A 27500-nucleotide genomic window follows, 5' to 3' on the forward strand; every position below is an offset into this window, starting at 1 on the left:
TCATATGAAGCCATATCCTGCAGAGTGAATTAGTTCTTTGAAGAGTTCATTTGATGCTTTGGAAATCCAATGATTTGACATAATGGGCCCTACATTGGCTCAATGTGTTTCAAGAATAAAACACAAGTTAGTTAGTTTTTGCTAATAACAAAGTTGGCTGATGAGCTGCTAACCTGACGTGTCATTCATAAAAAGGAAGAATATGGAGTTATAACCGACAAGTCTGATGAGTGTGGAGGTGTGTTTGGTTATAACGAACTGAAGGAGAAAGTGAAAGAGAAAGTAAGTATGTAGAATGTATGTATTAGAAAGTATGCATTAAGTATGAATCAAAAACTGTTTTAATCATGTAAAGCCTTCATACAGTTGTGAAGACAGCGACCCTCTCCAAGGTGCTGACAGTGCGCCAGACCAAACCTCATTTAGAGGACCAACACTCCCACGGGTGCACAGACAGACCGGTGCATTTGCTGTTTAGACAGCGTGGGTGCAGAGTGAGAAAATGACAACTGCGTCAGTCTGAAACTAACAAAGACACACGTTCCTGACCAAAAATAATAAGATGTATGTTTCTTGTAAATACTTGATTTGACCGCAGGTTTCATGTCAAAGCATGATGCCTATGACTCACTTCTGCCTCTGTTCTCTCTCTCTCTTTCTCCACTCTTTAACCTCAGGCTAGTGTTACTTTCTTTTACCAGAACTTGTAATGAGCTCAAACATGGCTGGAGGTGAACTTAAGACCGCCTTATCTCTCCTGCTGTTTGCCTCTATTGTAAAAGGTAATCTCATATTATATACAATTAAAGATTTGCGTCGGTTTTAAATCTGTATTGACTACTGCCTCATGAGTACATACACTCATGAGGCAGTAGTCATGAGTGTATGTATGAGTGTATCTGCCTGAATCCCAGTAGACTATAAGTAGTCTATAAAAGTGATTTTGTCTGCTTGCTTTCCTCAAACACTATCTGATGTTCTTGCAGGGCTCCGTGATGTTGATCTGTTCCATAATGAGATGATGGAAGCAGTAGTCGGCCAGAACGTCAGTCTACCTTGTATTGTGACAAACATCATCAATCTAAAGGTTGCCAATACTGAATGGAGTAAGAGAGAAAATAAAATCATAAAGCTGGCTCTGTACACACCAGGTTTTGGAGTCTATCGGTTTAGGTCTAATGTTAGCATCCAGCCTGTGTTCAGTGATGCAAAGAACTTCACCGGCTCCTATCTACAGCTTCATGAGGTGGAGAAAGGGAACAGTGGCATCTATGTTTGTGATGTTACAACTTTTCCTTTCGGCAACATCAGGGCTGAAACAGAGCTAAAGATCAAAGGTAAGGAAGACATGCACACACTACGAGACTCTGCAGCGCTCATATGATTTAATATGTGATGTAACTTTCTGATCAGAACCTACAGAATGACGATTTTTTTATGTTTCCCCTGAATGCATCACAGCACTGCTTCTCCGACACTCTCAGCAGTTATTTACTTCTGAGTAAATGTTTGTTATACACATCCAACAGCTGTGATGGCATGAGGAATATATTTTCATCTCTTTATGTGGCCCATCTGGAAATAAAGTTGTCACTATTCTTATGCTAATATCGTTCACGGCTGATACTTGACTTTTGTTATCATACTGTAGCTCACTCCATTTAACAATTGACATGATGTTGATATCAGATAGTCAGCCTAACATCATTTTGCTCTGGTCATTTTGTGGAACACACAAAAAACATTGAGGCGAGGAGATATTTTGTAATCTCTAAGGGTCAGAATAATTTTTCATGATGGTGTTGTTTTTGTATTAAAAGCTTGCAAGTTATTAGTCATTTAAAAATCAAACACTTATTAAAAGGGCAAAGGTAATAGCTTTGATTTGAGTCCATTTTTATCTAGCAAGCTAAAGCCATGTGGCACCTAGCTTAAAATGTTTGTCAAGATGTCGGTTGGGGTTGGTCGTCACACATGTGATGTGATCAGCAATTCTCACAAGAGTAAAAAGTGACTCAGACTACTCAGACAAAAAAAGAAAGTAAAGATGTATGAACCACAGGAATACACACACACACACACGTACACACACACACAGTCATCATGTCATGGGGTGAGAGCACAATCTGTTGATTTATCCATTGATTATTCACAGCGGGCTCATAAATGCCAACTTGTTGCATGTATTAATGATGTATCACAGTGTCCTGTTTTAAAGTTTTATGCATTACTTATAGTTTCTACTCTAAATTCAGCTTTTCAGTGTGAAGCTCATTAAAGGAACAGTTTGACTTGCGTTGATAAATGCTTATTTGTTTCCTTGTCAAGAGTTAGATGATTCTCACATCTGTATGTTAAAATACTTGACTAGAGTCAAAAGCCTGTTTGCTTAATTTAGCATAAAGCTGTTTACTCCTGTTTCCAGTCTTTATGTTATGCTAACTGGCTGCAGGCTCCAGCTACTCTTCTACTGTATGTTCTTATTTAACTCGATTAAGTGTATTTCACAAAATGTTGGACTATGCCTTTAACTGGGATGCTGCTAACACAAACAAACAGATTTCTGTTACATACTGGCTCCAGTTTGTTTGTTTCATATCATGTATTTCTATTCTAACCAATGGCTGGGTTAATGGCACTGAACATGCACTGATGACATCAGATAAAGTACATTTTGTTTCTGACAGATTGTTTAGTGTAAACCTGTGTGGCTTCTTTCAGATGTTGCAGACAGCAGCGTTACATCACAGACCACTGAGCTTCCACTTACTGACACCAGTGTAACTTGGACCGCAGATGTGGGCAGTGATGTGACGAGATATGACATGAGGTCAGAGGAGTCCAGCACCTTGGGAAGCCGTACAGCAAACTCTTCAACACCAGGTGCAACCACAACTCTGAGCGCTGGAAATACAACAGAAGCCACTGAGTATAACGGTAACTTCCTTTTCACTTCATTAATGCAACGTTACAAGGAAGGATCTGTGATCACAGTCTGACCTGCAACTCAAAAACAAAACTTTTATATAATTAACAAAAGGATAAATTATCCATTACCATTCTGTCTGTCTGAGATCTGCATCTCTATATTTGCCTGAAATTGATGCCCTTAAAAACTACATGAACATAAGCCAAAGATTCTTCACCATCTGCCTCCTCTATAGATTCTGGTTATCTGAGTCTCAGGCTGAATACTTTTTAAAGGTAGAAAACGTGTTAAATAAGAGTCAACTTGTGGAGTTGGAGCATGACCAGCTGTGCAATAGACACTTTGCTGCCTCAAGGCAAAATGTAGCTTAACATTTATTATCAATATTTATACTTAAAACTGATCAATGTCGTAGACACAGAGCTCTGCTGCTGTCCTCCACAATGACACCTTTTCTCCTCTCTGAATTTGCTCCTTAGGTTCTTTACGAAATCATTGGTGGTTGGTGTTCTTCTTCACTCTGTTATTGATCAGTGTGGCTGTTTGTCTGTACAGACGAAACCGAAGGAGGTGAATACATCATATCCATTTTACACCTGGTTGTAGTTGTTCAGGTCGATATCTGCATATTTCCTGATACAGATAACATACTAGCAATGTGCTCTTACTCTCTTTCTTTCTTCCTGCAGGACGGGGGGAATGATTTGATTTAAACCTCCTCCTCCAGTCAAGTATGTAGCTGCAAGACAACAGAACCTTTCCCCATCTTGAGATAGAATAGAATAGAATATCCTTTATTCATTGTACAACATGTTTCACAACGAGATTGGTACGGGGTCTCTTCCCGTGGTGCAATAAAAGTCAAGATAAATGTAAATATTATACATAAAAACAATGAAATACTTCAAAAGCTATTTACACACACACACACACACACACACACACACACACACACACACACACACACACACATACACAGTCTATTGCACATATTGCACTTATGCCTATGTAACCTGAGGTAGGTGTCGAATACTGCACTGTATACAAGGTGCTGAGTAGAGGGGTTGGGGGTGGGGGTGGTTGGGTGGTTAACTGTTCAGGAGCCTGATGGCCCAGGGATAGAAAGTGTTTCTGAGCCGGTTTGTGCGGCTCTTCAGGACCCTGGATCTTCTGCCAGATGGCAGAAGTTTGAAGAGGCCTTGGCCGGGGTGAGATGGGTCAGACAGGATCTTCCTTGCCCTGTTTAGCCCCCGAGAGTCTGCAATGTCCTCAAGGGAGGGCAGGGGGCAGCCAATGATTTTTTGTGCCGTCTTGATGACCCCCTGCAGGGCTTTTCTGTCCTTGGCTGTGCAGCCGGCATACCACACCGTGATGCAGTACGCCAGCACGCTTTCTATGGTATCTGCAGCAGCTTTGCCTCCAGGTGGCATTTTTTCAGTAGTCAAAAGAAAAAGTGCAGTCTCTGTTGAGCCTTGACCACAACCGCTGCGGTGTTGGTGTGCCATGTTAGGTCACATGTAATTGAGATGTAATTTAGTAACTGAACGTGACATGAAGCAAGTATCTGTTAACACATAATGTAAGCTGTGGGTTTTGTTTGGTTACATGCACAATCTACTTTCACTTGTGGTCAGCTTCAAACTGCAGTGAGGACAGTCTCAAACAATTGCAAGCCATGTGTATATTTAGCTTTGGTTTACGTGTTCGTTTTTAACTTTGTGTATAAAATGTTTTGGATTTACTCTTATAGAATTAAATATTTTGTGATTTTTTTGTATTGAACGTATGATAATTCACCACAAAGTTTATAATATTTGAAAATAAATTCTGGTGTAATTTGCCTCAGTTTTTTTCCTCTTTATTATTATATTGCAGGTGCATCATTTTTATCTTTTTTCTTGTAATATGATGTATCCAGATTGCTTTTTTTAATCACTCATATACTCTCATCTACATAGCACACAGACCATACACTCATTCATGCCAGCGTATGCAGTTATAGATATTATTGCACACTGTTATATAAACAAATGATTGCACATTTTGTTATGATGTGTTCTGGGGTTTGCTTTCAGGTCAGAGTTCATTATGGTGATGGCCCCCTTTGGCTTGGGGGGAAGGGGGGGGGGGGTGTTGCTTCATATATTGCAGATTTATTTAGGTTACACAGAGATTGTTTACTGTATATAGTATTTCATTTTATTTATCTTATTTTAATTCATTTTATTTTTATATTATTATATTTTATTTTATTTGTTTGTTATTTTATTTTTTAAATTTGTTTGTTTCTTATTTTATTTCATTTTTTCATTTTTTCATTTTTTCATTTTTTCATTTTTTCATTTTTTTATTTTTTATTTATTTTTTTATTTTATTTTATTTTATTTTATTTTATTTTATTTTATTTTTTAAAATTTGTTTGTTATTTTATTATATTTTATACTTGCTTGGAATATGAATCTGTACTATTTAAAGGAGAATACACCCTAAATATGAATCTATGTTATTTAAAGGAGAATACACCCTAAATATGAAGAATACCACGTAAATATGAATCTGTTGCATTTAAAGGAGAATACACCCTAAATCTGAATACATGCTATTTAAAGGAGAATACACCCTAAATATGAATCTGTGGCATTTAAAGGAGAATACACCCTAAATATGAATTTGTGCTATTTAAAGGAGAATACACCCTAAATATGAATTTGTGCTATTTAAAGGAGAATACACCCTAAATATGAATCTGTGCTATTTAAAGGAGAATACACCCTAAATATGAATTTGTGCTATTTAAAGGAGAATACACCCTAAAAATGAATCCGTGGTTATTTAAAGGAGTATACACCCTAAATCTGAACAATACACCCTAAATATGAATCTGTGCTATTTAAAGGAGAAATGTGCAATCATTTAACTGTCACATTATGAGATGTATTCACTGCACTCGCAGATATTTGACATCCAAATTTTAAAATAGCACATTCATAAATTCAGTTTTAGGGTGGATTTCTGCTACCTGCTGCTGTGTTCACGCCTCACTGCTGCTCCTGCACTGTGCAATGTTCAATTAGCGCCATCTGCTGGTGGTGGTGGTGTGTGTGTGTGTGTGTGTGTGTGTGTGTGTGTGTGTGTGTGTGTGTGTGTGTGTGTGTGTGTGTGTGTGTGTGTGTGTGTGTGTGTGTGTGTCTGTGTGTGTGTTTGTGTGTGTGGCAGAGCTACAGAAGTCAAAACACACACCAGTGTCTCCGGTCATTCTCCCTTATCAGACCTCTGCAAAACCATAGAGCTCTATAAAGGGTTAAAGCTTTTAATTGGCCACTTAGTTCATATTTGTTTATTTGTGGTGTGACGTCAAACGCATCGCAACCGTGGCAACCTTCACAGAGCGGAGACCTGACACGATTTTTTTTAATTACATCATCAAATGTTGTGTTGCATTACGGGTCAAAAGGTAACACTCACTGGCTGGCTCTGAGGATGGCTGCCACTTTGGTCCAGACTAATATATCTCAAACATCACGGATTGCCATGAAATTTTAATAATACATTGCCTCTAAAACTTGTTCACATGAGATAACACTGTGTTTGTCACCTGGAGTTGAGAAGCCACTGCACTGCTACATGCCGCCGTGGTCTGTCTGTGCAATGAATGTGGTTAAATGAGCAGTGAAGAATGTATGAATGTAGGTTAACATTGGTCCCCCAACCCTTTGAGGTCAGCAAACACACAAACCAACACTTTATACACACATAGATACAAATGTCTCCACACAGGTTTGACAATTAATGTCCTGGTGCAACATGCTGCAAAATGTGCAACTTTCTGGAGTTCACAGGTGTATCCTGGAGCTAAAGAGACTTTCAGAGCAGGTATGACCTCAGTGTGCAACCATTAGTGGGTGAAGCAGCAGGTCTGTATTTGTACAAAACCAAAACGACTAAATATCAGCATTTTCTGAGCCTAAGCTGCTATTAGATATGCAGAATGTCTGCATGTGTGCATGGTTAGAAGACTTTAACACATTTCTGAGTGTATTCTTATGATCTATACTAATTGGACGTAGTCATATGAAGCCATATCCTGCAGAGTTGCAGACTAATGAATTAGTTCTTTGAAGAGTTTATTTGATGCTTTGGAAATCCAGTATTGTGACATGATGTGATGCAGGAATGATATTGCTCTATGATGAAAAGGGTTAACAAATGATTTAATTATACGAGTAATAATATGTAAATGTTTGCCAAAGGGAAAAAATGCTCATTATTTCTGAAATATTTGCTTTTTTATTTTTTTATCACAGTGCAATCTTGAAAAGCTTTTATAGTTAAGTTCAGCTCTGGGACTTTAACCACTAACAAGTACAGAGGACAAAAACAAGGATTTATCCAAATAATGTTCAGCAATCCATTTATCTCATTTTCAGTCATATAATCTGTGTTACATACTGTATATATGAGGTGCACAACTTTTTTGTTTTGTTTTTACATACACAGAATAGGGAGGTTTTCCTGGTCTTATCATGCATAACCTGTACTAAATAATATATATGAAGTTTAATGAGTTTAATACAAAATCACAGTTCACATAATGACATAAATAACATAATCTAACCTCCACTGACTTGTAATCATTAAAACTGTGCATATCCTTAATTAAGATAAATAAATAGTAGTTTAATTAAAAATAACTAATTAATCTTTCAATCATGTCAGTGTGTGTATGCTCCATTGGTATCTTTCTTTCATTGTCATTGTTTGAGCTCAAATTAGTCTTATTTCTGCAGGTTATTTTCTTAGTGCTGACCAAACAGATAACTAATGATTAGGGGTTCAAAGATTTATGTTTCTTGTAAATACTAGCTTTGCACCGATGGTTTTACCTCAAAGTTACAGCATTATGCCTATGACTCATTTCTGGCTCTCTGTGTGGCTTCTTGTTTTTACTCTCTCTTCCGTCTTTAACCTCAGTCTACAGTCTACTGGTTCTGTCTTTACCAGATCTCTTGTTGGATTCAGCGTGATTGATTGTAATGAGCTCAAACATGGCTGGAGGTGCACTGAAGGCCGTCTTCTCTCTCCTGCTGTTTGCCTCTATTGTAAAAGGTAATCTCATATTATATACAAGTAAAGATTTGCATCAGTTTGATATCTGTATTGACTACTGCCTCATGAGTACATACACTCATTAGGCAGTAGTCATGAGTGTATCTGCCTGAATCCCAGTAGACTGCAGTCTATAAAAGCAACTTCAAGTGATTTTGTCTCCTTGCTTTCCTCCAACACTATCTGATGTGCTTGCAGGGCTCCGTGATGTTGATCTGCTCCATAATGAAACATTGGAAGCAGTAGTCGGCCAGAACGTCAGCATACCCTGTATTGTGAAAAACCTCGCCAAGGTAAAGGTTGTCAATACTGAATGGAGTAAGAGAGAAAATGAAATCATGAAGCTGGCTCTGTACACACCAGGTTTTGGAGTCTATCGGTTTAGGTCTAATGTCAGCATCCAGCCTGTGTTCAGTGATGCAAAGATCTTCATGGGCACCTATCTACAGCTTCATGAGGTGGAGAAAGGGAACAGTGGCATCTATGTTTGTGAAGTTACAACTTTTCCTTTCGGCAAAGTCAGGGCTGAAACAGAGCTAAAGATCAAAGGTAAGGAAGACATGCACACACTACGAGACTCTGCAGCGCTCATATGATTTAATTAGAGATTTAACTTTCTGATCAGAACCTACAGAATGACGACGACTTCTATCTTATTGTCCAATGCATGTTTTTAATGTTTAATGCATCACAGCACTGCTTCTCCGACACTCTCGGCATGAGGAATATTTTTATCTCTTTATTTGGCCCATCTGGAAATAAAGTTGTCAGTATTCTTTTCATTTTTCATTTGCTTTCTTGTCAAGAGTTAGATAATAAGATATGTACCATTCTCACATCTGTATGTTAAAATACTTGACTAGAGTCAAAAGCCTGTTTGCTTAATTTAGCATAAAGCTGTTTACTCCTGTTTCCAGTCTTTATGCTTTGCTAACTGGCTGCAGGCTCCAGCTCCAGCTACTCTTCTACTGTATGTTCTTATTTAACTGCTGGCAAGAAAGCCATTAAGTGTATTTCCCAAAATGTTGGACTCTGCCTTTAACTGGGATGCTGCTAACACAAACAAACAGATTTCTGTTACATACTGGCACTGTTTAGTGTAAGCCTGTTTTGCTTCTTTCAGATGTTGCAGACAGCAGCGTTACATCACAGACCACTGAGCTTCCACCTACTGACACCAGTGTAACTTGGACCGCAGATGTGGGCAGTGATGTGACGAGATATGACATGAGGTCAGAGGAGTCCAGCACCTTGGGAAGCCGTACAGCAAACTCTTCAACACCAGGTGCAACCACAACTCTGAGCGCTGGAAATACAACAGAAGCCACGGGGTATAACGGTAACTTCCTTTTCTCTGCAGTCTAACCTGCAACTCAAAAACAAAAGTGGAACTTTTATATAATTAACAAAAGGATAAATTATCCATTACCATTCTGTCTGTCTGAATCTGCATCTCTATATTTGCCTGAACATAAGCCAAAGATTCTTCACCATCTGCCTCCTCTACAGATTCTGGTTATCTGAGTCTCAGACTGAATACCTTTTAAAGGTAGAAAACGTGTTAAATAAGAGTCAACTTGTGGAATTGGAGTATGACCAGCTGTATTTCATATTGCAGCTTAACATTTATTATCAGTATTTATGTTTAATAACTGGTGAGTTCCACCAGAGCAAACTGACCAATGTCCTAGACACAGAGCTCTGCTGCTGTCCTCCACAATGACACTGGTTCTCTTCTCTGAATTTGCTCCTTAGGTTCTTTACAAACTTATCGCTTGTTGGTGTTCATCATCGTTCTGTCATTGATCAGTGTCGCTGCCTGTCAGTACAGGAGACGAATCCGAAGGGAGAGGTGAATACATCATATCCATGGTTGTGTTGTATAGCTGCTGCTTAAAGAAACACACCTGGTTGTAGTTGTTCAGGTCACCCAGTGCATGTTTATCCCAGTATGACCCTGAAAAGCAGGGAAAACGGGAACATTTATCTTCTTTTGCTATAATATCTGCATATTTCCTGATACAGCTAACATACTAGCAATGTGCTCTTACTGTCTTTCTTTCTTCCTGCAGGACGATGATGATTTGATTTAAACCTCCTCCTCCTCCTACAGTCGAGTATGTAGCTGCAAGACAACAGAACCTTTCCCCATCTTGAGATGTAATTCAGTAACAGAACTTGACATGAAGCAAGTATCTGTTAACATATAATGTAAGCTGTGAGTATTGTTACATGCAGAATCTACTTTCACTTGTGGTCAGATTCAAACTGCGGTGACGGGAGTCTATGTGTGTATTTGGCTTTGGTTTACGTGTTTGTTTTTAACTTTGTGTATAAAATGGGTCTTTTTTACCCTTACACAAATAAATATGTGTTTTTTTGTATTGAATGTATGATAATTTACCACAAAGTTTCTAATATTTGAAAATAAATTCTGGTGTAATTTGCCTCAGTTTTTTTCCCTCTTTATTATTATATTGCAGGTGCATCATTTTTTATCTTTTTTCTTGTAATATGATATATCCACATTGCTTTTTTTAATAACTCATATACTCTCATCTACATAGCACACAGACCATACACTCATTCATGCCAGCGTATGCAGTTATAGATATTATTGCACACTGTTATATAAACAAATTATTGCACATTTTGTTATGATGTGTTCTGGGGTTTGCTTTCAGGTCAGAGTTCATTATGGTGATGACCCAGTTTGGCTTGGGGGGAATATATTGCAGATTTATTTAGGTTACACAGAGATTGTTTACTGTACTAATTTTATTTATCTTAGTTTATTTTATTTTTACATTTTATTTTATTTTTTAAATTTTGTTTGGTTTTTTTATTTTATTTGTTATATAATCATTTTATATTATTTTATTTTTAAATTTTTATATTATCATTTTATTTTATTTTATTAAATTTGTTTCTTATTTTTTATTTTTTATTCTATTTTATTTTTTTATTTTTTATATTATCATTTTTATTTCATTTTATTTTTTTATTTTTATATCATCATTTTATTTTATTAAACTTGTTTGTTATTTTATTTTTTATTTTTTTTTATTATCATTTTATTTTATTTTATTAAATTTGTTTGTTATTTTATTTTTATACTTGCTTGGTCGGTTTCACTTTCACCCCCTCTGTGGTGTGACGTCAAACGCGTCACAGCGTCACTAGCGACGTCGTTGCCGCGGTAACCCTCAGACAGCAGCGACCCAAACAAACACCAAACCTCCCCCGCTGCTCACCTCTGCTCACCTCTGCTCACCTCTATGATGGCCACTTCACATAAAATGAAAAACCTATCGTCCAAATGTTTGGAGGACGCGTTTTTCATGGAGGAGGAAGAAGAAGGTCCACTGACAATGTTTGATGTGTTTGACGGCAGAATGAGAGAGGTAAATGGTAACCGGAAGTAAGATACATGCTGGATAAATAAGTTATCAAACTGTCCCAAAAAACCCCTAAAAACTAAAAAAATAAGGCCCAACAATCATTAAAGTAGTGTTATTGATCACCTATAATGATTATTTCATTAGGTAAACATGTGCAGTCTAATTCAATCCAATACAACAGCTCTGTTTATACATTTTAAATTGTATTAACATTGTCAGAAAGGTGATGATTCTACTTTATGTTTATTATTAAGGTCATACTATAAAGTGATGGTGTATTAAGGTGCTTTATATTGACTAATGTTCCTAATATTTTGCCCCCTTCATGTATTTTAATGGACAAAATATCAGGGACACTAAATAATATAAAATTCATCCTAATACACCTCACTATGAGCTTAGTAATACCTAAATTAAAATTTTCTGATAATATATAATAATACATTTTACTTATATATAATATTTAGTGTGTGGGAGGTGCTGTATAAATTAAGTGTATTATTATTATTATTATTATTATTATTATTATTTATTTTATTTATTTTTTAATTGTATTATTATTATTATCATTTTTATTATTATCATTATTATTATTATTATTATTAATTTATTTTTTAAAAATATGATACACTTGAATAAATTAACTAACATGTATTTATTCGAGATTAAAAAAGCAAATAATATAATAACACTTGAATATTTTAATAATATAACACTAAAAGAAGCTTTCACAACGTCTGCACAACAAGTACTTTTACTTTAAATACTTTAAGTACATTTTTCTGATAGTATATAATAATACTTAGTTTACTATTTATTTATAAAGTAAAGGATCTGAATACTTCCACCATCTGAGAGATTATCTGATAAATGAACATGCAAAATACTGAGCACAGTCTGAGCGATATGATGACGTTTTATAGTTGAGTTTACAGTTTTTCAGCCTCTAAACCAAATAAATAAGTCTAGTTTTTAATACTTTAACCCTTACATAATGTTCAGGGTCTAATTTCACCCACTTTTATATTTGAGAGAGAGAAAGAAAACCCTAAAAAGCCAGAAATGTGATGACTTTGAGGACTTAAAGTGACCCAGAATATGCAAAAAAAGGAAATATTTCAACTTTTTATAAATATTTGTGCATAATTAATCACATTTATTAAAGATGGATGATTATTTGTAGTCACAAAATTATCTATATAGACTAATTATAAGGGGGATAGTGTAAAATGCCTGAATATGAACAGTGTGTAAAGGTTAACTAACATATCATTGCTTTTTTTAAAATCATGCAAACAGTTAAAAAGAGTCACTGAGATCTTCTACCTTCCTCATATATATTCCCTCTTTCCTCCCTTCCTTCCTTCCTTCCTTCCTTCCTTCCTTCCTTCCTTCCTTCCTTCCTTCCTTCCTTCCTTCCTTCCTTCCTTCCTTCTGTCCTTCTGTCCTTCTTCCCTCCCTCCTTCTCTCTTTCTTTCCTTCCTCTCTCTTTCCTCCCTTCCTTCTGTCCTTCCTTCCTCCCTTCCTCCCTCCTTCTTTCCTTCTTTCCTTTCCTTGCTCTCTTCCTGCTTTCCTCACTCCCTCCTTCTCTTTTTCTTTCCTCCCACCTAGCTTCCTTCCTTCTGTCCTCCCTTCCTCTTTTCCTTTTATCCTTCCCTCCCTCTATCTTTCTTCCTTCCTTCCTTCCATCCTTCCTTCCTTCCTTCCTTCCTTCCATCCTTCCTTCCTTCCTTCCTTCCTTCCTTCCTTCTTTCCTTCCTTCCTCTCTCCTTTCCTTCCTTCTTCCTCCCTTCTTTCCTTCCTCCCTCTTTTCCTTCCTTCTTCCTCCCTTTCTTCCCTCCTTCCTTCCTCCCTCTTTTCCTTCATTCTTCATCCCTTCCTTCCTTCCTCCCTCCTTTCCTTCCTTCTTCCTCCCTTCTTTCCTTCCTCCCTCTTTTCCTTCCTCCTTTCCTTTCTTGACTCGAGGACAACAGGAGGATTAAATGCATTTTTGAATTAATAACACTACAAAACCAAAATCTGATACATTTTTTGTCTTCTAAATTTCGCTGTCTTTTCACACTAAAATAGTCCTGTAAAATTTTAAAATTGTAATAGTTTGGAAATCACACAAAAAACAGAAATTGGAGGACTCTTTTTTCCTCTGTTTCCAGGAGGTTAAAGAGTCAATGAGATCTTCTACCATCCTCATATATATTCAGTTCCTCTCCTGTTGGCCTCTCCATTACCTGAAACACAAGTCTGTCTCCTGCTCTGGGATTGGCTCGTCTGTTTATTGTGTATATACGTCTGAAATCGCCCCAGAGAGCAGCAGCAGCAGCAGGCTTAGGTCTTTATAGCATCTGGGGAACAATAGGTTTCTAGGATATAAGCTTTTATAAACAGTGAAGTGCAGCAGCAGCAGGCAGCTCTCACTCAGACAGAGAGAGAAAGAGAGGGAAAGAGAGGGAAAGAGAGAGGGAAAGAGAGAGGGAGAGATGGAGAAAAACAGCGAGCAAAAGACGGAGGAGAAAGCTGGAACTAGTTTATTTCACTATTTGAAGGCTCGGAGGAAGGATGTGGAAGAAGATATGGTTTGTATGAAATTAAAAACAAGAGGAGATTAATTTATACTTGTGCTTTAGACAGTGTTGATTGTTCTCCTGGTTTAAACCTGAGACTTTTTAACTGGTAGAAACTGGAGTTAAATAACTGGCTGATAATGGAAAACGCTGCAAAACAACCTGTTATTATGTTCTCAGTGTGAGATCGAGCGTGATTTAACCCTTTCATACTGTTCAGAGTCATATTTAACCCTTTCATACTGTTCAGGGTCATATTTAACCCTTTCATACATCCGAGAGCAGTTAAAACACTTCTTTTTTTAGCCTTAAATATGATGAGCTCACCTAATTTAACCCAGAATATACTTTTATACTTTAACCTTCATGTCGTCCTCCCGGGTCAAATTGACCCCGTCTGTTTTGACTGTTCCTTCCTTCCTTCCTTCCTCCCTTCCTTCCTTCCTTCTTTCCGTCTGTCTTTCCTCCCTCCTTCTCTCTTTCTTTCCTTCCTCTGTCTTTCTTTCCTTCCTTCCTTCTGTCCTTCTTTCCTTCTTTCCTTCCTCCCTCCCCCTTTCTTTCCTTCCTTCCTTCCTTCCTTCCTTCTCTTTCTTTCCTCCCCATTACCTTCCTTCTTTCCTCTGTCCTTCTTTCCTTCCTTCCTCCTTTCCTTTCTCCCTCCCTCCCTCCTACCTTCCTTCCTTCCTTCCTCCCTCCTTTACTTCCTTCCTTCCTTCTTTCCTTCCTCCCTTCCTCCCTCCATTCCTTCCTTCTTCCTTCCTCCCTTCCTTCCTTCCTCCCTCCCTCCCTCCTACCTTCCTCCTTCCTTATTTCCTCCGTCCTTCCTTCCTTTCCTTCCTTCCTCCCTCCTTTCCTTCCTTCCTCCCTCCCTTCCTTCTTCCTCCCTCCCTCCCTTCTTTCTCCCTTCCTTCCTTAACTCGAGGACAACAGGAGGGTTAAAAACATTTTTGTAGAGACAAATTGACCCAAATTTTTTTTAAACGCTAAAAAAAAATCAACATTCAAACATGTTGGAGTCTTTATACTTAATATAATTCATTGAAATCAGTTTGTTTTGCTGTTTTATGAACAAAGGACACAAATCTAAAGACTTTTCTCTCTGAAAGCTTCATTAAGGATGAATCACTACTCATGAGGGTCAGAATATGAACAGTATTTAAAGGTTAAGAGTCTGTGTGAAGGCAGGTTTCTCTCATTTCTGCTCACTTTCACTCTTTCATTCTTTCTTTCTTTTCTTTCTTTGCTCTCCACAGAAGATCGTGCTACAGCGGCTCATCGTGATCGCTCGGCTCCCCCACGACGATCTGGCCGCTGACAGGACAGAACTGGGAGGTCAGCCAGCAATTACCTTAGAGAGCTACGAACACCAAGAGCACAAACATATAATGTCACTTCACTGACAAAGATCCCTTCATTCTTTTATAAAGTGACCTAATCACCTCATGCTAATTTAATCTCATTATCCTGCAGGAGGAATGAAGGGTGATGATTTCTGTTGGATTCAAACTATTTTCCAACACTAAAAATCATGAATAGCAGTGAAAAGCTCTCTTATCCGCCTCGTGTGGGTGTTTTCATAACTTTTACACTTCTGCGTGTGAATGAGTCTGCAGGGAATCCTTCTTAAGAGCTTTTATGTTGCAGCTGCTGCTTAAAGAAACACAATAGAAAGCCGACAATAAAAGACCCAGAGGAGGTTTGTGTGTTTACTACAGAGCTGCTGCTGCTGCTGCTGCTTCCAACAAACATGGATCAGTGATGAATAAGGGCTGGCAAGAGAAGAGCAATTCAAAAAAATATGTTAAAACTAATGATAAAAGCAGCATCAGGTTTGTTAAAATGTACATTTAGTATTTTTGTTGGTTTTATATCATTTGAAATGACATTTGCACCATTTTTTAACCAAAAGTAAGACTGAATGCTCCTGAAAATGTCAAATGGTGTAACCACAAAAGAATGATACATGTTACATATGTTATCCAACAAGAAAGAAAGAAAGAAAGAAAGAAAGAAAGAAAGAAAGAAAGAAAGAAAGAAAGAAAGAAGGGAGAAAGAAAGAAAGAAAGAAAGAAACAGAGAGAAAGAGGAGGAAAAAGAGAAAGAACCAAAAGTTGGAGGAGAGAGAAAGAAAAAAAGAAAGAAAGCGGAGGAAGAAGAGAAAGAAAGAAAGCGGAGGAAGAAGAGAAAGAAAGAAGAGGAAGAAGAGAAAGAAACAAAGAAAGCAGAGGAAGAAGAAAAAGAAAGAAGAGGAAGAAGAGAAAGAAAGAAAGAAAAAAGAGAAAGAAAGAAAGAAAGAAAGAAAGAAAGAAAGAAAAAGGAGGAAGAGAAAGCAGTGAGGATCCTGATCTCCATGGTTACCAGAGTAAATGTAATATTTAGAACAATTGTATTCCATTACCTTTATTTAATATAAAGTTATAATGTAAGATCATGCCAAACTAGTTGATATGGTGTTTTATTGACAATTTACTGTTTTTAAGCAAGTTGAATTATTTGGTACAAAGTTTTTATGGTTACACCACTTAGACATTTTTACCATAATCCTCTAATATATTCTCTCAAAATGGATTAAAAGCAGAAATTTGATGCTGGGTCCACAAAAAAAGAATGTGTGCAAGTTATTCATACGTTTATTTTCACATTTTAACCCTTTAAATTTAAACTAAACCACACACTCTCCTGTTATTCAGCTCATTATGAAAAACTCAACCTGAAGCTGAGCAAACAGTACTCGTGGGATCACATGACGGGTCTGCTGCTCATCTATCCGTCCTGTCTGCTTCATGTCATTGAAGTAAGTGAAAACAGATACGTGTGATTATAAAGTGTTAAATCTTCTATTAAACAGATTATATATCTCTGTGTGTCTCTTCTAGTCTTCCAGAGAGGTTCTGGTTGCAGTTTTAAAAGATCTTACAGAGATGCAACAACAGTCAGACGGGTAATGATGAAGAATATCAGCTTATATATTTTTTATTCAGATGCATCATTCTGGTGCAATCTGAGAGCAAAATTAACCCTCCTGTTGTCCTCGAGTCAAGAAAGGGAGGGAGGAAGAAGGAAGGAAAGGAGGGAGGCAGGAAGGGAGGAATAAGGAAGGAAGGGAGGGAGGAAGGAAAGACAGAAAGTAGGGAAGAACGAGGGATGAAAGAAGGAAAGGAGGAAGGAAGGAAAGAAGTACAGAGGAAAGAAGGAAGGGAGGAAAGAGAGAGGAAGGAAAGAAAGAGAGAGGGAGGAAGGAAGGATGGAAGGGAGGTAGGGAGGAAGAAGGAAGGGAGGAAGAAGGAAGGAAAGGAGGAAGGAAGGAAGGAAAGGAGGGAGGAAAGGAAATGACGAAGGAAGGGAAGAAGGAAAGAAAGGAAGGGAGAAAGGAAGGAAGGGAGGAAGGTAGGGGGGAGGAAAGAAAGAGAGGAGGTTGGGAGGAGGGGAGGAAGGAAAGGAAGGAAGGATGGAAGGAATGAAGGAAGGAAGGAGGGAGAGAGGGAGGGAGGGAGGAAGGAAGGACAGAAGGAAGGAAGAAAGGGGGATGGAGGAAGGAAAGAAGGAAGGGAGGAAAGAGAGAGGAAGGAAAGAAAGATAGAAGGAGGAAGGGAGGAAGGAAGGACAGACGTAAGGAAGGAAGGGAGGAAAGAAGGAAGGAAGGGAGGAAAGAAGGAACAGTCAAAACAGACGGGGTAAATTTGACCCGGGAGGACGACAGGAAGGTTAATGACTCTGCAACATGCGTTCTGTCCTCTTACTGTATTTATGTCTCCTGTGCAGCTACAGTTTGTCTTTATACATCTTCTATAGGAGTCATTATATTACACAGAATATAAAACAATATGATTATTTTTACTTTTTCTCTTTCAGTATTGTGCTGGAAGCTGCGAAGGTTGTGTTCATGGCAAACGACCCTGAGAGCCGGCTGTTCCAGCAGTGGAGCTGCAAGGTTTGCTTTCTACTTTCTTTGCTCTCCATCTTTTGAAGTTGCATTAGTATGGAGGGAAAAACCCATCTATCCTTCAGCTCAGAGGGTTTGTTTTATTTAGTAAGGTGTTGTTCCAGCAGCAGCAGAACAGCTTCAATGATCCTTGTTTTAATGCCTGTGGAGCTCTGATGGAGAGATGATGGAGAGATGATGGAGAGATGATGGAGAGATGATGGAGAGATGATGGAGAGATGAACACATATTCACTTCTATTGGTGTTTAGTGTCTGATCTATAAATCTGCTGTAGGTTTTTAACTATGGGACTGTTCCTTCTTTCCTCCCTTACTTCCTTCCGTCTGTCCTTCATCCCTCCCTCCTTCTCTCTTTCTTTCCTTCCTATCTCTTTCCTCCCTTCCTTCTTTCCTTCCTCCATCCCCCTTCTTTCCTTCCCTCCTTCCTTCCTTCCTTCCTTTCCTTCCTCCCTTCCTTCTTCTCTCTTTCTTTCCTCCCCCCTACCTTCCTCCCTTCCTTCTTTCCTCTGTCCTTCTTTCCTTGGGTCCTCCCTTCTTGTTTTCCCTTCTCCCTCCCTCCCTCCTTCCTACTTTCCTACCGTCCTTCCTTCCTTCTTTCCTCCGTCCTTCCTTCCTTCCTTTCCATTCCTCCCTTCCTTCCTCCCTCCTTTCCTTCCTTCTTACATCCTTCCTCCTTCGCTCTTTCTTTCCTCCCCCCTACCTTCCTCCCTTCCTTCATTCCTCTGTCCTTCTTTCCTTCCTTCCTCTTTTCCTTTCTCGCTCCCTCCCTCCTTCCTTCTTTCCTACCGTCCTTCCTTCCTGCTTTCCTCCGTCCTTCCTTCCTTCCTTTCCTCCCTTCCTTCCTCCCTACTTTCCTTCCTTTTTCCATCCTCCCTCCTTTCCTTCCTTCTTCCATCCTTCCTTCCTCCCTTCCTTCTTTCCTCTGTACTTCTTCCTCCCTTCCTTCCTTGACTCGAGGACAACAGGAGGGTTAACTAAGGAACAGACTTAAAGCACTTTGAGCTGCATTTCTTGTATGAAAGTTGCTGCACAAATAAAATGATTACACTCATCAAACCTTTTCAATACGTCACCCGTCATGTGTTACTTCCTCCTCCGTTCTGTGTGCATGAGCTCCGTTTGACGTCTGTGATTAATGTTTGTGACTGAAGGTGCTGAACGCAGATCAGCTGGACGGAGACCTGAAGGGAGCCGAGGATGAGGAGGGAAACACGGAGAGCCTGGTCTGCTGCGTCCTGTCAGCGCTGCAGAACCTGAGCGAGCAGCTGGAAACATCAAAGGTCTGCTCTATTATTTAATTCATGGGTCAGTGATTGATAAGGGTCGGCAAGATGAGCAATACAAAAATATAAAAGCTGCATCAGGTTTGTTAAAATGTACATTTAGTATTTTTGTTTTTTTTACCAAAAGTAAGACTGAATGCTCCTGAAAATGTCAAATGGTGTAATCACAAAAGAATGATAAATATTACATATTTTATCCAACAAGAAAGCAAGAAACAAAGAAACAAAGAGAGAAAGAAAGAGGAGTAAAAAGAGAAAGAACAAGAAGTTGGAGGAGAGAGAAAGAAAAAAAAGAATGCGGAGGAAGAAGAGAAAGAAACAAAGATACAAAGAGAGAAAGAAAGAAAGAAAGAAAGAAAAAAAGAAAGCAGAGGAAGAGGAGAAAGGAAGAAACCAGATGAAAGAAGAGAAAGAAAGAAAGCAGAGGAAGAAGAGAAAGCATGGTTCCTGATCTCCATGCTTCCCCAGAGTAAATGTAATATTTAGAACAATTGTATTCCATTACCTTTATTTAATATAAACGTTTTTATGGTTACACCACTTAGACATTTTTGCCATAATCCTCTAATATATTCTCTCAAAATGGATTAAAAGCAGAAATTTGATGCTGGGTCCATAAAAAAAGAATGTGTGCAAGTTATTCATACGTTTATTTTCACATTTTAACTCTCACCTCTTTTTCCCCCTGTGTTCACCACCATGATATAACTCTCAGGCTCCTCCTGGGTCGGTTCTGGATGAAACTCCGGATCTGATCGTCTCTCAGGAAATCCTCAACCAGCTTCTGGCTCAAGAGGATCTGCAGAGCCCCGAACAATACCTGCAGGCCTACAACTCGCCCCTAAACATCAGCATGGACTTTGGTAAGAGGCACATTTAGAGTAGAGAGTAGATTTAAGCTGCATTTAACTGAATGTTGTCCTCGAGTCAAGGAAGGAAGGGAGGAAGAAGGAAAGAAAAGAGGGAGGAAGGAAGGAAGGAAGGGAGGAAGAAGGAAGGAAAGGAGGGAGGGAGGAAGGAAAGGAAGGAAGGGAGGATGGAGGAAGGAAGGAATGGAAGGAAGAAAGGGAGGAAGGAGGGAAGGAAGGAAAGGATGGGGGAAGGAAGGAAGGAAGGACGGAGGAAAGAAGGAAGGAAAGAAGGAGGGAGGGAGGAAGGAAAGGAAGGAAGGAAGGAAGGACGGAGGAAAGAAGGAAGGAAGGAAAGAAGGAAAGGAAGGATGGTAGGAGGGAGGGAGGAAAGAAGGAAGGAACAGTCAAAACAGACTGGGTTAATTTGACCTGGGAGGACGACACAAAGGTTAACTGAATGATGTCATTATCGGTGTTTATAAGACATATTTAACTAATGTTGTGTTTTCTGATATAAGGACAAGTCATTCGAAGCAGCTCTCTCACCACTGTTTAACTTCCTGGATCAAATTAAAGGTAAGGACTCATCATGCATGTTTAATTATTCCATAAAGGACCGTATGTGTGTGTCTGCAAGTTTTTGTTCCAACCAATGAAGAACACACAATTCAACCAATCAGCTGTCTGAAGATTGAGTTGATTAAATGAGTGGAGTCTGGTGAGCTGCTGCTTGGTTTTGATTGAAACCCTGCAGCTACATTATGAAACTTTATGAGATAGTTTGGACATGCCTGCTCTAGATTAACCTTTGTGTCGTCCTCCCGGGTCAAATTGACCCCGTCTGTTTTGACTGTTCCTTGCTTCCTCCATTCCTTCCTTCCATCAGAATATCTGTCTAAGATTTGAGATTTCACTCCCAATTCAATGCAGGTGAACAGAAATGTGACTCACAGCAATAAAAATATAACATTTAAGTGGTAATATTGAAGATATTGGCTGGGTATAGTTATAGTTCTTGGTGTGGACGGGCCTTTACTCTCTGCTCTGGTCTCTCTCTCTCTCTCTCTCTCTCTCTCTCTCTCTCTCTCTCTCTCTCTCTCTCTCTCTCTCTCTCTCGACCAAACAGTCCTTACTCACCTCTCAACACAATGTGAAATATCGGTCATGTCCATGTATTGTACGATAAGTTAATAATTATCATGACAGGTCTAAATTGACTGTATGGTTGATGTTTATCAGTATAAACTCACCACGACCTGCTGGGTTCTTCTTTTTGGCGCCGTCACTGTCAGCCTCTCTTACATTTTGATTTACCTGACAATCCAGAAATGTAATTGAATGTTTTATGCCTCTGCAGGAAGCGTTCGGCCTTCACTAATCTGCCTCGGATGTGACTGAAGGTTTCCTCGTAGTGAGAAATCACCGAGCAGACAGTTTCATACCAACATTTAATACACTGCAGCACCTTTCTGTGTATCCCTCCTTTTTTTTTGCCTCTTTCTGAACATTTGGGTCAGTGCTAAATAAGGGTTGGCAAGATGAGCAATTCAAAAATATGTTTAAAATAGTTTTAAAAGCAGCATCAGGTTTGTTAAAATGTACATTTAGTATTTTTGTTGGTTTTATATCATTTGAAATGACATTTGCATCATTTTTTACCAAAAGTAAGACTGAATGCTCCTGAAAATGTCAAATGGTGTAACCACAAAAGAATGATAACTATTACATATTTTATCACCTACAGTGTATTTAAGTGGACTTATACTAATAATTATTTCATTTAAAACATGTAAATGAAAAGGAAAATATTTGGAGTATTTCTACATTTATATTTTAAAGCATTTAGTCAATATTTAGCAGGACCTATCCTAAAAACTACATGTTTTTTGTAAATAATTTGTGACAAATTATGTAGAATTTGTTTAAAAAAACATAAGTGTTGTATTCTAAAAGTGGATTATATTTATTCCACATTTTAGTTCACATTAACTTTCCTGTATATTCAGATTTCAGATAATCAGATACTGGTTACACCAACTGACACTGTGTTGCATCCATAGACTGTATATAAGAAATGGACGTAACATCCGTGACGTCACCCATTGGTTTGTGGACTGCTGCTCGGAGGCCAATAGTATCGGATCTGAGCAGCGCCATCTCGAACATTTCCGGTGCATGCTGGGAAAAATAAAAACAGGGATTCTACTTATATGGGCATCAGGAGGAGCATGAGGCGCCCTCCTGAACCTGTGAACCAATCAACCTGTCAATCACCACGTAGCCACGCCCTAATGCATACCCTGCTTTATCATCACATATAAAATCAGGGAGGCCAAAATGTCCCAAATGAACATCATACTGCATTGAAGAAGGCTTTAAACTAGCGATTGAGACCATAAACACATTTTGAAAACGTTTACTGAGGTAAGAAATCAAGTGAGAAGTTGGTGAATTCTCCATTGACTTGTATAGAGACGGAAGTCCTTTTGACACCAAAACGGTCGCCCCCTGGTGGCCTTTTGATAGAATGCAGTTTTAAGTTACTTCCTCGTTGGCATCATTTCAGAGGACCGGAGCTCCCCGCCTGGTTGCATCACATCATTGACCCTTTTATCATTCATAACAAAAACACAGAAATACACAGAGTAATATAAAAAACATTTTTAATAGTTTTGACATTCGGATGAGGATTGTTTTTTTTTAATATATATATATATATATTTTCTTTTTAAATCTTACACTGTGTTCCACTTGGTGACTGGGAGATCGCATGTCCAAGAAAAGGCATTTTTTTGCTCTTTCACTCCAAAACGTTTGAAAAGAGTCCAACACAGCGGTCACACTACAGCTCGACACAAACAACTTCTCAACCTTTAAAAAAAACAAAAGAAAACTAAAAATTCTCCATCACTTATTTGTTCCCTTTTTATTTTATTTTTGGCCCCCTTTTTTACTTGGAACTCAAAACTTGAGCAAAATAAAAATAATAATAATAAAAAAATTTAAAAAAAGATGATTTAAGATGCAAAAGGCTGCATGCACCACAGTGTAATCTACAGACGGGTAAAAAAACAAACCTGTATGGATGTTTTCTATATTTATTTTTTTGTAGTTTTTGTAGTTTTTTTACTTGCTGACAGGAAAGTTTTATAATTTGAATTAAAAGTCAGATTTTTATTCCTCTTAAAAGTGCAGAAATCTGGCTTTTTATCTTTCTTTTCCATCACGTTAGCTGCAGTCATTTTGGTTTTTTGAGTCTGATGTGCTTTTCTTATTTGCTATAGAGTTAAAAAAAAAAAAAAAAAATTAAAGGTGGAATGCACTAAATTAATGTAACACAGAAAAGTGGAAAAACAAATCATGTAAATAATGAGTTTGACTTTTTTTTTAAAAAAAGGGGCAGCACTGAATTCTTCTTCTCTTGCAAAAGTCGACTTATTCACTTATAAAAAATAAATACAAGCACATTTATATAGGACCAAAGATGAGACATATTTCATAGGCATGGTTTAAAAAAGCATGCTGCTGAGTTTCACACAGGACAATGTTGAATTTAAACCCCCTTCCCCCCCTTAAACGACCACCCCCCCCTCCCACAACCCCACCCATTTCAAATTGCTCATAACACATTTCTCTTTTTTTATTAAATACTCCTTCACCTTCTTTTTCACTTGAAACTATGTCCACGATACACACTAAATCTTTCCCGCGTCACGACCTATGAGGTGAACATCGTCTATCACCGGTACATTCCACCTATTCATGTAAAAAAAATTTAAAAATAAACAAAATAAAGTCAAAAAAAGGCCTTTGTATTTTTAGTGCTCAGAGAGGGCATGCTTGGAAAAAAAAAGCTGTAATACTGGAAACTGGAAATCTCTCGCTGGCTGTCGCTGTCTCTGCTCGACAGGATCATTATTATTAGTATTATTATTATTATTATTGTTGTTTAAAGTTGCGTTTTTTTGATTGATGAACACTGTTAAAGTATGTACAAGCCTTAATCTGAAACCCCTCCCCCTTTATTTTCTTTTTTCTTTTTTTTAAGTACAAAACGAAGAGCAGCACATTGTAACACAGAAATCCAGACACAGACAGGACAGACCATTCACCTCAGCACAGCCAAACTGCAACGATAACTTCATAAAAAAAAAAGAAAAAAAAAAGAAAGTTGTTTACTTTTGTCAGGACGAACTTCTTCTTTACGTATTAAAAATGTAAATATTTCTGGTTTCAACTGATCGATGTATGAATTATAGTAGAGCTGAAGCCAAATATTTCCTTGTTTCGGCTTCTTCACTGTGATTGAACTGAGTAAACTCTTTAAATTATATCACTTTGGCCTGTTTTCTGACATTTTATACACTTACTATGATTAACTGGCAGATTAATCAATAATAAAACATTTTGTGCAGCCCCTTAAAATCGTAGCAAACGTCCAATTTCTTTTCTTTTATTCTGTCGTTTTTCTGCTGGTGAAGAAAGTTCTTGCATGCTCTAATTTTAAAATGACTTCTATCTTATATCTAACAGGTGGGGGGGGGGCTTATATCTTTTTGTATTTTTTTGTCATGAGTTTTCTTTTGCAGACAGCGCTGCAGTTTCCTTTGCAGAGTCTCTCTTTAACCTCTTAAACCCTGTCGACCCTGTGATTGAACTGCAGGCTGCGTCAAAATCATAGACTGTATATAAAATGGACGTAACATCCGTGACGTCACCCATTGGTTTGTCGACTGCTGCTTGGAAGCGAATAGTTTCGGATCTGAGCAGCACCATCTTGAAAATTTCAGGTGCATGCTGGGAAAAATAAAAACAGGGATTCTACTTATATGGGCATCAGGAGGAGCATGAGGCGTCCTCCTGAACCTGTGAACCAATCAACCTGTCAATCACGACGTAGCCACGCCCTAATGCATACCCTGCTTTATCGTCACATATAAAATCAGGGAGGCCAAAATGTCCCAAATGAACATCATACTGCATTGAAGAAGGCTTTAAACTAGCGATTGAGACCATAAACACATTTTGAAAACGTTTACTGAGGTTAGAAATCAAGTGAGAAGTTGGGGAATTCTCCATTGACTTGTATAGAGACGGAAGTCCTTTTGACACCAAAACGGTCGCCCCCTGGTGGCCTTTTGATAGAATGCAGTTTTAAGTTACATCCACGTTGGCCTCATTTCAGAGGACCCGAACTCCCCGCCTGGACAAAATGAAAGCAGAAAAATAGATTGTGCAAACTGAAAACTATTTTAAACTCTAAACATTGTCAAATGTGGGAATGTGGGAATGGACTAATTTACTAATTGTGACAAGCGTTGTAATAAAAATGCAATATTATTTAAAAGATGTGGACCTCCTTTTTTCCTAAAAGCTAAAATCAGGGTTCAAGAGGTTAATTGTGAAGTGAAGAACTCTGCAACATAAAGCACTATCATTTTTATTTTTATTGAGAAAATCTATAAACTAGATTCAACCTGGAGCCATTAGAGCTGCTTTAAGTGTGCGACGTCTACTGGATTAACTGGATGTTATTTCAGTGTGAAACTGGCGATATTGTGCTATAACCAGCAACATTATAATATTATATGTTACACTATAATGTTATAATGTTCTTCATCATTTATATTTTTCAATAATGTATTTGTATGTATATATATATATTTAAATTTCTCCCCCTGTCGGTATATACAGAACATTTATGTACAGAGGCTTCGATATTTACAAAAGTCCTGTGAGTAATATCGCACTTGAACAGAGGAGAGGAAGGCGGAGCAGCACAGTGACGGTGAGGCCGTGATTTTATCGTGGATGAACTGATGACGATCTCAGGACGAAGAGAAAAAGAAAAAAGTTGTCGTACAAATCTGTGGATAGGTCACCACTCAACCCTCCGCAAGGCAAATATAACAAACGGCTGCTTTCATGAGCAAAAACCTCGTCGGTCCAGTTTAACTCATCTTCAAGTGTGAAAAGGTGACAGCAAAGAAAGTCTGGTCCCATCTTTAAATGCCCCCCCCCCCCCCCCCCCCCCCTCTTACCACCCCCCTCCCTTCCCCCTCCCCTCCCATCAGATGAGATTCATGTGTAGTGTCAAACAATCACAACTCTTGTAGTCCTAGTAAAAAGTATTCAGAAATATATCTGTATAAATACTCTCATCTAAAATAAACATGTATCTTTTTTTCCCACTCGCCTCTGGTTCCTTTTTTTATTAAGGATCAAAGTGTCGGCACCGTCAGGAAAAAGGTGCACGTTTTTTTCACCAGTATAGCACCTTTTTTCTGGGAGTGCTTCGAGACTGTTTTTTCCAGATTGTTATGATATGATAAGATGTCTTTAACTTCTGTGTCTGTGCGCTCTCACTCAGGTTTCCAACATGGAGTGTGCCACCACAAATATTCAATCATTAAATATGAGAAACACTGTAGAAATTTAAAGGTGCAGTGTGTAAAGTTTAGTGGCATCTAGTGGAACAAGCTTAATGTTTATAAGTGTGTGTTTTAATTAGTGTGAAAATAAGAGAAACCTTATTAAAACGAGCCCTTCATATCTACATAAGGAGCAGGTCCCTTTCCCCTGCCATGTTTCTACAGTAGCCCAGAAAGGACAAACCAAACAACTGACTCTGTCGCCCTTTTCTCAGCCGTTAGTGTTTTTTTTTGGGAGAGGAAAGGGGTTAATTAGTGTGATGCAATCTGCAACCTCGCCACTAGATGTCACTAAATCCTGCAAAACTGCACCTTTAAAATCTGAACTCACAATGAATTGCTGTCTTCCATTGAAGCGGGACTTTGTGACTTTGTGAGTTTATAAGTGATAGAGCTGCAACGATTGGTCAATTAATTGATTAGTTGATTGGAGGATAACTATTTTGGAGTGCTTTGGTAGCCGAGTGGTTACCTCACATCCTGCTTAATCACAGCGTCCCTGGATCGATCCTTTGCTGCATGTCAGCCCCCTCTCTCTCTCTCTTTCTCTCTCTCTCCATGTTTCATGTTGGCTGCTATGCCATCTACTTTCAAATAAAGCCAAAAATGCCCAAAAACACAACATAAAAAACCAAATCTGCAACTATTTTGATAATGAAATAATCGTCTAACATCGCATCCTGACATACAGCGAGCGAGCGGAACTGTCCTGATATGCAGCATGATGATTTCATCACGAGTATATTCCAAACCAATCAAATTAGCTAGCTTGTCAACAGGAAGCAGCGTGTACATTTCAACCAATAAGAAGTGTTTAGGGGCGGGACACGGCCGCAAAATTTCGTCCAGATAGAGCGAGCGATCTTTTGAGGGGTGGGTGTCATCGCTAGACAGGGCGATGTCGCTCGAGGCATGTCAGGACAGGCTGATTTTTCTCACTCGCTTGCGTCGCTGTATGTCAGGATGCGGTGTAAGAACTGCAGCTTGGCACAAAG

General features: G+C 38.4%; 2 protein-coding genes across 2 annotated transcripts in view; one reads left to right on the forward strand and one right to left on the reverse strand.

Moving 5' to 3' along the window:
* LOC134003428 (peroxiredoxin-like 2A) overlaps window positions 1-27500 on the reverse strand; it is a 283623-nt gene that overhangs the window by 95603 nt on the left and 160520 nt on the right. The gene's annotated exons all lie outside the window — the stretch shown is intronic.
* Window positions 13914-20103, forward strand: LOC134003151 (testis-expressed protein 47-like). The gene is made up of 7 exons (XM_062442281.1): window positions 13914-14009; window positions 15251-15329; window positions 16688-16791; window positions 16874-16938; window positions 17850-17928; window positions 19092-19220; window positions 19939-20103. The coding sequence occupies exons 1-7, from the start codon at window positions 13914-13916 to the stop codon at window positions 20101-20103; spliced, it is 717 nt and encodes a 238-aa protein (XP_062298265.1).

This window comes from Scomber scombrus, chromosome 21 (assembly GCF_963691925.1).
Source record: "Scomber scombrus chromosome 21, fScoSco1.1, whole genome shotgun sequence".
Lineage (NCBI taxonomy): Eukaryota > Metazoa > Chordata > Actinopteri > Scombriformes > Scombridae > Scomber > Scomber scombrus.